This window comes from Camelina sativa, chromosome 14, assembly GCF_030686135.1.
Source record: "Camelina sativa cultivar CO46 ecotype springtype chromosome 14, ASM3068613v1".
In the NCBI taxonomy this organism is placed as follows: Eukaryota; Viridiplantae; Streptophyta; class Magnoliopsida; order Brassicales; family Brassicaceae; genus Camelina; species Camelina sativa.
The window spans coordinates 838,253-850,086 of record NC_141893.1 but is presented as its reverse complement, the minus strand read 5'-3'; the positions used below and the strand labels follow the sequence as shown (position 1 = coordinate 850,086).

Sequence of the window (11,834 nt, the reverse complement as noted above, 5' to 3'; positions counted from 1 at the left end):
AACAAAATTAATTACAAGTTAGTCAAAGATTTTCCGTATTGCACGGTTAGTAACATTGGCATACAATCATTTCGTAAATTCCAACTCATATACGTACAGTGTGTAATAATCAAGTAAATAAAATTTGATGCCATTAGTATTTGACAATCGTCTCTTGCGTGATTGAAATGCAAACGACGACACTTGAGGAATATATTAAGGACGGCTTTTATACGAAAGTGTCATGTCTTGCTTCGTACGCAATATTATAAACCTAGGTCAAACACGCTAAATCCAGCTTTAATGCTAATCCGAATATATCGATAGAGTATAGAAAGAACACAGAAGTATCATGACCATTGAACTTCGAATATTATTGGACTAGTCCATCACCTTCAATCAAAGAGAAATTGTAACAATATACATACCAACACCAATTTTTAGAGAGAGATTTATTGTAAAAACTATGATCAAGATGAAGCATGCGATGGCTGGTGCAGTGTTCCCGTGAGGAAGGAAGAGTACCAGTGAGCAGAGAGTTTAGGGGTCCTCTTAAGATTAGGATCCTTGAAGTCCACGTAATACAATCCATAGCTCTTCTCGTACCCACCAAATAGCTCAAACACATCCATCAATGACCACTGAAAATACCCTTTTACGTTCGATCCTTTCCTGCAATGAGATCATCTTTATACTTAGAATCTGACTGGCCGGCACAATCATTATATTGAATGAGACTTGTCCTACTTTAATTTTACTCTTACCTAAGTGAATGAAGAACTGCTTCAATGTATGAGCTCAGATACTTAATCCTCGTTGTGTCCTCAAGTGATGAGTTGTGACGAGTCACCTGACCTGTAAATGAAAAATCAATCACCAGAGAGAGAGAGAACGTTTCAAACACATGAAGAATCAAACTAAAATCTGAGAGACAAATAGAGAGAGAGAGACCATTCTCTAAGATATAGACGGGAGGGTTTTCATAAGATTCTTTGATATACAAAAGTATTTGTTGCAGACTCCATGGTGTGTTTGCATGCTGAAAGAAGTAAAATCATCAAAAATTAATCTTGTCTCTTTTAAGTGATCACATTGTATGTAACTTATATCTACATACAAACCTCAATCTCGAAGGTTGTGTTTCCAAACACTGCAACCGCAAATTGGAGAAACCAGAGTGAGCCAGATTTTTAGCTTTAATATATCAGACAGTATCTATGTAACTTACGGGTCAGTTCCGCAGCCAAGTCTGTGATGAAATTCTGGAGATTTGGTTTCAGAGAGGAAGAGTTGTCCTTGACGTAAATTGTCATGTAATTTATCACTCCTACGAAATCGAACGCGCCCTTAATCTGTTCTGACTCCTCCTTTGTAAAAGCTGGCAATCGAGACCCAACGTTGGTCTTCATCGTCTCAGGATAATCGCCAAACACCAGCGGATGTAAAATCCTTACAATAACCGAATCAAGAATATCAACAAATCAAAATATAGAACATGTATGTAAGTAACATCCTTGAATTGGATTCTTTAGACTTACCAACCAATATAGAAGTCATTCACTCTAGCTGTTGCCTGCTTATCCTCTACAGAGTTAGTTAAAGGGACAACACCGTATGCGTATACGCTAATGCCTACTGATCCATGTTGCTTGTACTGTGTAATGAATGAAGAGGAGATACTAGCTGAGCTAAAGACAATGCAATGCATATGAGAGACAGGAAGAGGGAAGAAGAACCTTGTACTGTTTCTTGTATAAGTTTGTAGCAGAAGCATGTGCTAGCAAAATATTGTGTACGGCAATGTAAGGTTCAATGGAAGAGTTTCCATTGGAACAATTAAGTCCAAATGGAGGAGAGCATCGAGCAGGCGGTGTTATACCGGCGTCATACCCTCCAAGGGCAAACACATTGACCTCATTTATAGTAGTCCAATGTGACACTCTATCTCCAAACTCCTTGAAGCAAGTATTTGCATAAGCTGTGAAGTCTCTCCTACAATCATTACAAGAAGATTTATGGAATCAGTTTAATATTACTAGTCAAAAAGAAGAACTTAGAAGAACGGAGAAGAATCATACACGCTTTCTTGGCTAAGCCAGCCTCCATATTCATCTTCTAAGGCCTGTGGAAGATCAAAGTGGTGCAATGTAACGTGTGGCTGAATTCCTGCTTAGCCAAATCACCAGGATACATCATTAAAAGCTGATCCAAGAAGGATTCTTTTGGTACCATTTATACTAATAAGAAAGGCTCAGGGTACAAATTTAACCATGAGTGATCAATTCATCTATAAGATTGTTGTAGTATTGTAGCCCCTTGGGATTGACTGGTCCTCTTCCACCTGAAATAAATCCAACTGCTTAAAGCTTTCATATTGAGAATGCTTCGATTAAATTCTCAATCAATATGCGGAGAGCCATACTTGGTAAAAGCCTTGACCATGATATGGAAAATTTATAAGCCTCCAATCCTATGTCTGCCATGAGCTTCACATCTTCCTGCAAACATCAAGCAATGTTAATGCCTGATTTGGTCAATCGATACAGAGATTTACTATATCAAGTTTCCATCTGTCACATGGAACGCACACAGAGAGATATGTAATAATAATTACTGTAGATGATAAAAATCAGGGACCTTGTATTTGTGATATTGGTCACACGCAACATCTGCAGCTGCTACTCCATAGTGTCCTACAATGAAACTATGATCAAGCAAAGAAACCATTCAGTTGGTTAAACTATGATCAAGCAAAGAAACCAAACCGGCATGAGCAAAAACATCCCAAATGCTAGGAGTTCTCCCATCTTCGTTAGCAGCTCCTTCCACCTGTTGTAAATCATATGGACAAAACACTGTTTTATCTTTTCGTTTATAATGCGAGCATGAAGGTGAAAATGTAATGTAAAAAGCAGCATAGATTCAGTAAAAGGTATAAAGAACCTGATAAGCTGATGTGCCAGACCCAAAGACAAAGTCTGGTGGGAAGTCATTTCTGCTGTATTGGAGGGACGAGACTGCGGTAAAACCCAAAGCCAACAGAGGAAGGACCATGAGACTATTGTTCAACAGATTCATCTCTCTCTCTCTCTGGTATCGTCACCAAACAGAGCAAAAACTTTTAGCAAGTACAATAATGAACGGTGAACACATGTGATGTATATCTTTTTAGAGTAGAGAAATTTAGTTGGAACACGAAATTTCACTGTCTGGACTCTGTGTCTACAGTGAGTCCAGTCCGTTTGACAGGTTTGATGAAGAAGTGAAGTGCAAAAAGTCCAATAAAAAGAAGATACGTTGCAGACATGATGTGTGTGGCTTTAAAGCTTTTGTTTGTTTCCTTCGTTTTGGTCTCTTTTGTTTGGAACCACAAGTTACTAGAATCTTACCGGCCCCGGATTGGGTCTAATTAAACAAGACGTCGTTGCTAATTATATAACGATAAATCAGAAGAAGAAAAATAGAGGATATCTTCAATAAAAACATCATTCCCCAAAGTAATGGATCCTGAATATGTATAATGGCAATTACGAAACAGCATTTCCAAAACTTGTCTCATCTTTCTTCAGTCACTCACTAATAAGCGTTAAGATATGATCCACTTCAAAAAGAAAAACATAATTTTTTCCCCCAAGCAAGAAGATGCTTCTCTTCTCTGTTTCTTCACCTGATTATCTCATATATTACCTGCAAACAAGAGCTCAGGTTTAGATTTACGCACTAGACATCAAAACTAGATTAGCAATGTTCATTTCTAAGAGAGAATATGTACCTCGATGGACTCCTAGTGTTGTTGATAGGGCTCTTGGCAGGGCTTGGCTTGCTGGGGCTTTTGCTTGCTTCCTTCTGAACCTGCGATACAGAAAGCTATTATTAAGATTACAAACAATGTAAAACCAAACATAATGTCATCATTAAAGAGGGTCACGATTTGGATCTTGTTACTCACAGGAGGTAGGGGAGATCTTGATCTTGAACGAGATCTGCAAAAGTCCAAGCAAACAAACCAAGATTCAATAATCCAAACATATCATTCTGTTTGGTAACGTTCACCAAGGTCCTTGATGCCTCTTTTATCTTACAGAGATCAAGAATTTGCAACAAAGAAAGACGTAACTTAAACCAATCGACACTGCTACTTAGGTAAAACAAAGGAGATTTTTCAAAACCATGTGGCAAAACAATTTTGTAGCAAAGTGTGCCATGGACGGAAATACTGTGATCCATCTAGCAGCAACGGAAATTAGTGAATACTACATAAGAAAGCCAAATAGAGCAAAGCCTCTAATCCAAAGTTTCCCATACCTCTGAGTCGAAATACTTGTGAACAACCAAGAATTTCCATCCAGATGTTATTAGTTTCCATTTTCTAATCGATTGTATGTAAATCCATATCTATGAAACAAAACCATTTTCTACTCAGGAAAGCAAAGAGCAGACTAAAAATGCAACGTTAATCTCGCAAAGCTCAATAATGGCTACCGTCTCAAAACATCATATGCTCAATCAACAAGAACTTTGGAGTCATCAACAATGACTTTTCAAATCAGATTTTTCTTAACTTCACAGAAAAATCTACTGACTAAGAAATGCTACCTGATGCATTTTGAAAAAAAGTATAAAATCATTACCTTCTTGGAGACAGTGACCTTGACTTTGAGCGGGGGCCAGGAGATCTTGAGGTAGATTTTCCAGGCGACCTACGTGAAGACTTTGCCTTTGGACTCCTGCTCCTACTCCTGCTTCGGCTCAAGCTCCGCCCACGGCTGCGACTACGACTACGACTCCGACTCCTAGAATATGATCTTCCCCGGCTAGGGCTCCTAGAATCCTTCCTCGAATCATATTCTCTAACCTAAATAGATAGGGAAAACTGAATTTAAACCGCAAAAATGAAAAGATCACAAATTTCACAAGAAACACAGCTTCAACGAACCCGAACATATCCATGAGAAAACGCGTTTCGAAACTCAGTGTCATCGAGCTTTTTCACCTGGGGAAATTGAAGGGTAGGAACTCATTAGTAATATAGGATAACTATAACAAATTCTCAACCACCGAACAGACACAGGTTAAATATCTCACCGCATACTTCATGTCCTCATAGCAGGTGTAATCCACAACTCCAGTTGTACCTACAAAATAAGATTGTCCAAGATTTAAATCTTTCAACTCGATTTAGAGTCACAAGATCAGATGAGCACACTTACCTCTACCATCACGGTACACTTGTGAGAAACAAACATCACCTCCTTTGCGCATGTGATCCTACAGGAAAAGTGATTCGTGTTGGAATTCAGAAACCTTTAAAGATATTAGGGAAAATAAGAAGTTTATCTACCAGTGTGTACTCACCTTGAGATCTTGCCAAGAAGCAGATGAAGGCAAGCCTGTCACCAGAACTATATTGTGGAAACAAAACCAAATTAGAGATTATTTCAACAAGTGTGGACAAAAAATAATGCAAGTTAAATGACTACTTAGTACTTACCACGAAACTCTGATCTCCTAGATGGCCCACGACTACCACCATCGCCACGGCCATCACCGCGGCCACGACCACCACCACGGCCACCATCATTGAAACTACCCCGAGAATCATCTGTTGAACGCCTCCCACCATGAGCTAGTTCCACCTAAAAAAAGCCAACATTAATTTAAGTTAGATTGAAAACCAATCTGACATTCCTCAAAGGTAAACAATTTCTTCAATATGATAGATAACTAACCCGTAAGCGATGGCCATCAAAGTCATAGCCATCCCGACCATGAATAGCATCTTCAGCATCCCGAGCATCATCAAACTAGACAGGTTGTAGAAGCAGATTCAAGCATCAATAATCGAATCATCTCAAAGAAAAAGTAAAACATGTTATTGTAGGAATAAAGGTTGCTGAATTGGTAGGTAAGCTGACCTCAACGAAGGCATAGCCAGGAGGCCTTGGCGGGACCTTCAAATCAATTTGAACAACTGGTCCATACTGCAACAACAATGGAAGAGCAAATGTTACGGAGACTTCCTCCACAAAAGTTGGGTGTGAGAAGAAAAAACAAAGGTTCATAACGTAAAGACCGAAACTTTACCTTACTGAACAAATCTTCAACCTCTCTCTCGCGGATATCTCCAGGAAGGTTTCCGACATACACAGTTCTACTCGAACGGCTGCTCATTCTTCCTATACCAAATCAAAACACACAACTTCAAGACAAGATTCGGACAAGACACAAAACCTAAGTGAGAAAATCCGAAGCAGAGAAGGGGTGGAGATATTTCACCTTTTGGTCGATTTTGAGATCGCAGCCTCCTAAATTTGGGAATTAGGGTTTCAGAGGTGGCGGATAGGTTTTAATACTACTGATACAACCAGTGAACAGAGCGGGTCACGTGCGTCACGTGCAGTGACGTTGTTGAAAAGAAAAGAAACAATTCAATCCAAAAACAAAGGGAGCAACTTTAACATTCACTATCATCTCTCTCTCTCTTACAAAATCTTACAGCTTTAAGTTTTAAGCGTTTGAAAGATCCGATCTTTTTTCACACGATCAGGATTTTGGCGGTTAGTAATACTGTTATCTCTCCGTTGATCAGAAAAAAAAGTTCTTAAAGCTTTATATGTCTCCAAAACATCTGGAACTGTCACAAAGCTCCGTCGAGTCTTGCACCTTACATCTTCTCCCATGGCGGCCGTTTCAAACCACCGCTGTTTCCAAAACCCTGGATTCATCAACAGAGCCGCCAGACGACACTCACTCCACTCCCAAACGCCCTTGTCTCTCCGACCGATCCACCGCTTTCTCCATCGAAGCTTTTAGCCGTCTCTCGATAGCGGACGAGGACAGTGGAGTGAAATCGAGTTACACGAGAGGAGGTTTCAGGCCTGTGGAGAGGAAACGGCGTCGTCGTGGGTCGAGATCGGTTTCTGGTCGAAGTAGTGATCGGAGCGGGACTCTTCGGTGCTGCTCTGTCAATGCTCAAGTGACCACTTGCTCTGAATTTCAATTCGCTGTTGGTGGTACTACTGATTCTAGTGGTGAGTTGTTCTGTGAAGCGAATTGGTTCTCCGATGTGAGTGAGGCGGCGCGTAATTCACGGAGAGATCGAGATTTTGGAGAAAAAGAAGGAGGATTTGGATTAGGGTTTGGGATTGGGGTCGTTGAATCAATGGGTAACGAATCCGGTTACGGCAGCGAACCTGGTTATAGAGGTGATGCTGAAATCGGTTATGGTGATGAGTTTGATGAGGAAGAAGAAGACTCTAAACCCTTGTTTTGGGGAGGTATAATACTCTATTTTCCATCAATTCTGATCATTGATCGAGTTTGAAAATTTTGATTGGATCCTATAGAGTCTGAAGTTGGAACCTTTGAGAAAGATAGTCTGATCTTATTTTGACAGTGGGTGTTGGCTTTTGAACTGGCAGCAGAACTGATTTGCATCTTTTGATTCGAATCTTAGGACTCGAGTACTTTGAATTGTGTGCTTGATGCTTCTAAGTCTATATAGTTCCGAGTAATGTCATTTTCCGACAGTCCTCTTAAGTATATGTTTCAGCCAAAGATTCTTACTTTCAAGGTACATTTTAGTTGCGAAACCAAGTTACAAACTTGCTAGACCACTAACTAGTGTTGGTTTATTATTGAAAAGTCTTTGCCTTGAGATGGGTATGTCTTTGCTCTGTGAGAAATATGAATTAGATGTTTGTTGTTTGTTTGTTAAAGCAGATACAGAATCAAGCAAGGAGATTTGTGCTGGCGAGAAAAAGTTCTCGGACAAAAAGTCTCACTATAGATGCCGCCGAGGCAGAAGGAATGATTACAACAAAGCTGTTTATTTCATGACTCATGACATTTCTTTACTTCATCTTCAACCTCAGAGATTTGATCAAAATAATGGCGCTTCTTCAGGTGAGGGATGTCGAACCAGAGTGAGATGAAAACTACTTTGGAGTCTGCAAAGCGAAATTAGCAAAGCCTTGATAAGTTGTATATATAATTTTGTATACTAAGACAATAAACCAAGGTTGATGTAGTTTCCTCCACACCTTTAAATGCTGAGAAACTACTCCAGGGAAGCAACAAATTGTAATGTGATTTTGTAAAGATACTCGTTTGTTTCAACGCGAACCATAAAGTACGGTTAGTTCTATATCCCTATCAGATTTGGGGTATACGGTTTAAGAACCGGTAATTCCTGATCAAACCGAGATTAGCCAAGTTATTAGTAGCCCAAGGATTGGGCCTTAAGTCCATTGGGCTAAGAGTAAACAAAACCCTAGGCTACTCTTGTGGGTCGTTTATATATTCCATCCCTAAAACCTCGCCGCGGGAAGAATCTCATCCTTTTAAGTGAGGGTTTTGTTTTGATTCAATCTCTGTAGGAAGATGACTCGAGGAGTAGCGGTGAAGTCGAGTGGAGCTGGTGCTAAGAAGAAAGGAGTGTCGTTCGTGATTGACTGCTCCAAACCAGTTGATGATACGATCATGGAGATCGCCACGCTTGAGAAGTTTCTTCAGGAACGTATCAAGGACGGAGGTAAAGCCGGTGCTCTTGGTAACTCCGTTTCCATTATTCGAGACAAGGGAAAGATCACCGTCAACGCAGATTTCAACTTCTCTAAACGGTACACTTCTCTTTTCTTCTTTCTCACGCTTCCATAAACCCTAAATTGCTCTTTAAATAGCAAAAAAATATAGAATATGGGTTTTGAAATGCTTAAAACATGTTTTGTATGGATCAGGTACTTGAAGTATCTAACGAAGAAGTATTTGCAGAAGTATAATCTCCGTGATTGGCTCCGTGTGATTGCATCTAACAAAGACAAAAATGTTTATGAGGTACGTTACTTCAGTATTGACGACGAGCCAGCTAGTGACGAAGAGGATTAAGCTCCACCTTCTTCGTCCCTTTTTAGTTACAATTAGTCTATATTGGTTATTTATTCCTACCAAATTTTTATGTGTGGCATTGGTGTATTTGGGAATGAATTGATGGTTAAGATTGACACAAGAATGACTAAATTCATTTTCGAAATTTCTGAAAGAAAAGAATGAGGAATGGAATGGCCGACTCTTTTTTTGGGGCCGTGTTGGTTCGGCAGAATTGAGTGGTGGCGACTCGACTTAGGAGTAAACAAATATCTGCATTTTTTTTTTTTTTTGATCTTATGCTTACAACATTAATTTCTTTTAAAACCATTATGAATATATACATATGCTAATTATATTTTAGTTTTATTGTTGGAAAAACATTTTATAAAAGTTAAAAGTTGGTATTGGGTAAAAATTATAGTACAGTAAAATTTTGTTTATAATTAGATTAGTTAATTATACATTCATTTAATTTAATCGATATAATTACGTAAAATAACAGTTTTAATTTACAAGTTACAACTATAAAAACCCTCTAAACCCAATTATTTTTTATTTAAAAAGAAACAGAAAGAACAAAAAAAAAAAAAAAAACAATAATTTTGGGTGAAACTGTGAAAGCCTAATAAGTTGGCGCAGCCTCTAAGCTCTTCACCCTCTATAAAAACCCTACTCTCCTCGCTCTTCCTTCTCATCCTACAAAGCAGTTTGACATCAGTTAAGAGCATAGAGGAGAACCAAGCCTCTTCGATCTCGTTGATATCTCTTCTTCTTCTGCGGCTTCGAACAAGAACCTGAGAAACCTCTCTTTTGTTCTCTGTTCTCGTTAAACCCTTAAAACCACACAATGGCTCGTTCTCTCTCCAACGCTAAGATCCTCTCTGTCTTCGTTTCCGAAAAGCTCTCAAACGCTGTTTTCAGGTAAAAAAAAAACTCCTTTCATCTCATTAAAATGTAGTGGTATTGGGCGTATTGCTCTGTTTTCTCTACTCGCCTTTAACGAAACGGTGACGTTTATTGGGATCAATTCAGACGAGGGTTCGCCGTCGCAGCCAAAACGGCGTCAGAGGGGAGCGTTTCGAGCAGTGAAAACGCTTCTTCTGCCGTGATGAAGAACAAAGTTGTGGAAGCCTCAAGCGAGAAGGCGCCATGGGTTCCAGACCCTAAAACCGGTTATTACAGACCAGAAACCGTTTCTGAAGAGATCGACCCGGCTGAGCTACGAGCTGTTCTCTTGAACAACAAGCAATAATTATTTTTTAAAACCGTTTTTATTTTGATTAATGCTCTGTTTAATGAGGAGATTAAGGAAAATATGTAGGTTATGATCCTTTGCGGTGAACCCAAATTTATTCCGTTGCTATTTGTGTAATAATCGTATCGTTTGTTTGATACTTTTGATCTATATCATTAATTTATGAAACTTTTTAAGGCTTAAAAATAAATAAATAAAAGAAAAGGTTTTACTATGACTCAAAGTCAACCAAAAGAAAATACACTAACAAAATCTAATAGGTATAAAACGGTATGGTAAAATCTAATAGGTGTAAAATGGTATGGTACCATATAAACTTTTGTCAGTATGGTCTATTTAGACCCGAGAGGTGCAAACACACTAACAAACGTGTTTACTCAACTCAAACATACATGTGCTTGGTAAAAAACGTTAGAATCACAAAACCGGTTTCATGACCTATTTCAAAACGTCTATTGCACATCTTCGACTAATAGCACCACGAACAATATATCAAGATTAGGAAACTTTAATATCCTTTTTGATCATATTTTTCTCTAATTTTTAGATTTTCAAATGTGGTTTTGGCAAATAAGCTTCAAAATACTGACGTGAAATCATGTATGAACAATCGTTAATTCAATAATATTTAGAAAGGAAAAAAAAGATGTCATCTTTAGATATTTTTCTCACACTAACAAATCAAAGCCATAGACAATGCAACCACGTGGCAAGTCATGTTGTAGTAGGGTTAATGTTGATCGTAGAAATAAGTCGAGTTTAATACAAACAATAGAAAAATAAGAAGCCGAGAAGCTCTTAACTTGTGAGCCTCAGAAATTTAGCTTTAAGCCTTTATGGTATGAAGACCACATAACTTCCGTGTTAATGGTTGAGACTCGAGAAGAAGTGGCTCATTCTAAATCCCAAAGGCCAACATGCAAATCAAAAAGACATAAGAAATGTTTGTAGCCTCACGTTCTTAATTAAATGGCGCTTCTTAAGCTAAATATAGATTTTTTTATAACTTTCAGCACAATGTAGATCTTTATCTGATATTAGCAAATACATGTTTACCAATTTTCAAATTCGGGTGGATCATCAAACATATACATGGAAAAAAGTAGAGTCGCAAAGTCAAGGGCCAGTCCTACTCTTTTGGGGGTTTTATACAGTTCTTTGTTTTATATGGTGTACAATATTTATGTATCTGAAAATCTTTTATTAGAACTAGCATACATTCACACAATTATATCCAGAATAAAGATATGTTCCAAAAGTTGAATCTGTTATCCAAGTCAAGTCAAGATCTGGTTGAACTGAGATCATCTGAATACCAAGTATGCAAGTTTTCAACGAATCAAATTTTTTTATCTCATCTGAGAAACAATCATGACACTGGAACAACAACAACAACAACAACAACAAAAAAAAAGGAAGAAACTATCTTCCTACGTGTTCATCTTCAAAATACTGTTCCCAATAACCAGAATGTGAGCTTACACAAAAGATTGGCCAACCACTGTAGCCTAGTTTACATCTAAACTTGTGTTCATGTTCAAGTTTGATTCCTGGTACCTTCAGTGGAGGATATTGTCCACTTTAGTTTTATCAAGTCTTTGATGAGAAAGATAAGACCATGTTGGTGGGCAGAGAATCTCGAGCCATGACTCAAAACAAAACTAAATCTAATCACAAACTAACACAGATCATGGAGTTCAAAAACCCAACGATCTCAAAACCATCTTCTTAT

General features: G+C 38.4%; 5 protein-coding genes across 7 annotated transcripts; 3 read left to right on the top strand and 2 right to left on the bottom strand.

The window, feature by feature from the left end:
• Positions 1–332: 332 nt before the first annotated feature.
• LOC104738772 (beta-glucosidase 11) lies at positions 333–3,286 on the bottom strand. The gene is made up of 13 exons (XM_087485282.1): positions 2,923–3,286; positions 2,745–2,808; positions 2,617–2,672; positions 2,402–2,477; positions 2,249–2,320; positions 2,058–2,145; positions 1,716–1,971; positions 1,518–1,633; positions 1,208–1,428; positions 1,101–1,129; positions 931–1,018; positions 744–834; positions 333–651 (listed from the first exon to the last, which is right to left on the bottom strand). Exons 1-13 carry the CDS (start codon positions 3,055–3,057, stop codon positions 450–452), a joined length of 1,494 nt encoding a protein of 497 aa, XP_087341408.1. The 5' UTR covers positions 3,058–3,286; the 3' UTR covers positions 333–449.
• Positions 3,287–3,432: 146 nt separating this feature from the next.
• Positions 3,433–6,435, bottom strand: LOC104738771 (serine/arginine-rich-splicing factor SR34). 2 transcript variants are annotated; one of them, XM_010458973.3, is made up of 13 exons: positions 6,256–6,435; positions 6,064–6,155; positions 5,895–5,960; positions 5,709–5,783; positions 5,471–5,615; positions 5,335–5,381; positions 5,190–5,247; positions 5,065–5,114; positions 4,916–4,972; positions 4,611–4,834; positions 3,929–3,962; positions 3,752–3,846; positions 3,433–3,666 (listed from the first exon to the last, which is right to left on the bottom strand). In XM_010458973.3, the coding sequence occupies exons 2-13, from the start codon at positions 6,148–6,150 to the stop codon at positions 3,663–3,665; spliced, it is 942 nt and encodes a 313-aa protein (XP_010457275.1). In that variant the 5' UTR covers positions 6,151–6,155; positions 6,256–6,435; the 3' UTR covers positions 3,433–3,662. The 2 variants fall into 2 exon arrangements, with proteins under 2 accessions (XP_010457275.1, XP_010457276.1); XM_010458974.3 differs by having other exon boundaries at positions 3,752–3,831.
• LOC104738770 (uncharacterized) lies at positions 6,424–8,097 on the top strand. 2 transcript variants are annotated; one of them, XM_010458972.2, is made up of 2 exons: positions 6,424–7,256; positions 7,702–8,097. In XM_010458972.2, exons 1-2 carry the CDS (start codon positions 6,593–6,595, stop codon positions 7,911–7,913), a joined length of 876 nt encoding a protein of 291 aa, XP_010457274.1. In that variant the 5' UTR covers positions 6,424–6,592; the 3' UTR covers positions 7,914–8,097. The 2 variants fall into 2 exon arrangements, 1 of the variants encoding a protein (XP_010457274.1); XR_015580391.1 differs by having other exon boundaries at positions 6,593–7,552.
• Positions 8,098–8,250: 153 nt separating this feature from the next.
• On the top strand, positions 8,251–9,010 carry LOC104738769 (large ribosomal subunit protein eL22x-like). The gene is made up of 2 exons (XM_010458971.3): positions 8,251–8,600; positions 8,718–9,010. The coding sequence occupies exons 1-2, from the start codon at positions 8,362–8,364 to the stop codon at positions 8,863–8,865; spliced, it is 387 nt and encodes a 128-aa protein (XP_010457273.1). The 5' UTR covers positions 8,251–8,361; the 3' UTR covers positions 8,866–9,010.
• Positions 9,011–9,122: 112 nt separating this feature from the next.
• Positions 9,123–10,270, top strand: LOC104738768 (late embryogenis abundant protein 2). Its single transcript, XM_010458970.3, has 2 exons — positions 9,123–9,768; positions 9,880–10,270. Exons 1-2 carry the CDS (start codon positions 9,695–9,697, stop codon positions 10,097–10,099), a joined length of 294 nt encoding a protein of 97 aa, XP_010457272.1. The 5' UTR covers positions 9,123–9,694; the 3' UTR covers positions 10,100–10,270.
• The last annotated feature ends 1,564 nt before the right edge of the window (positions 10,271–11,834 follow it).

Excerpts from the sequence above, each read along its gene's own strand:
- LOC104738772 (XM_087485282.1), bottom strand. The coding sequence starts at position 3,057 with ATGAATCTGTTGAACAATAGTCTCATGGTCCTTCCTCTGTTGGCTTTG. Across the intron at positions 2,809-2,922 it reads CTGGCACATCAGCTTATCAG|GTGGAAGGAGCTGCTAACGA; the intron begins GTTCTTTATACC and ends GATTTACAACAG. Across the intron at positions 2,321-2,401 it reads ATGGTCAAGGCTTTTACCAA|GTGGAAGAGGACCAGTCAAT; the intron begins GTATGGCTCTCC and ends GATTTATTTCAG.
- LOC104738771 (XM_010458973.3), bottom strand. The coding sequence starts at position 6,150 with ATGAGCAGCCGTTCGAGTAGAACTGTGTATGTCGGAAACCTTCCTGGA. Across the intron at positions 5,382-5,470 it reads TAGGAGATCAGAGTTTCGTG|TTCTGGTGACAGGCTTGCCT; the intron begins GTAAGTACTAAG and ends TCCACAATATAG. Across the intron at positions 5,115-5,189 it reads AGTGTACCGTGATGGTAGAG|GTACAACTGGAGTTGTGGAT; the intron begins GTAAGTGTGCTC and ends CTTATTTTGTAG.
- LOC104738770 (XM_010458972.2), top strand. The coding sequence starts at position 6,593 with ATGTCTCCAAAACATCTGGAACTGTCACAAAGCTCCGTCGAGTCTTGC. Across the intron at positions 7,257-7,701 it reads TAAACCCTTGTTTTGGGGAG|ATACAGAATCAAGCAAGGAG; the intron begins GTATAATACTCT and ends TTGTTAAAGCAG.
- LOC104738769 (XM_010458971.3), top strand. The coding sequence starts at position 8,362 with ATGACTCGAGGAGTAGCGGTGAAGTCGAGTGGAGCTGGTGCTAAGAAG. Across the intron at positions 8,601-8,717 it reads GATTTCAACTTCTCTAAACG|GTACTTGAAGTATCTAACGA; the intron begins GTACACTTCTCT and ends TGTATGGATCAG.
- LOC104738768 (XM_010458970.3), top strand. The coding sequence starts at position 9,695 with ATGGCTCGTTCTCTCTCCAACGCTAAGATCCTCTCTGTCTTCGTTTCC. Across the intron at positions 9,769-9,879 it reads CTCTCAAACGCTGTTTTCAG|ACGAGGGTTCGCCGTCGCAG; the intron begins GTAAAAAAAAAA and ends GGATCAATTCAG.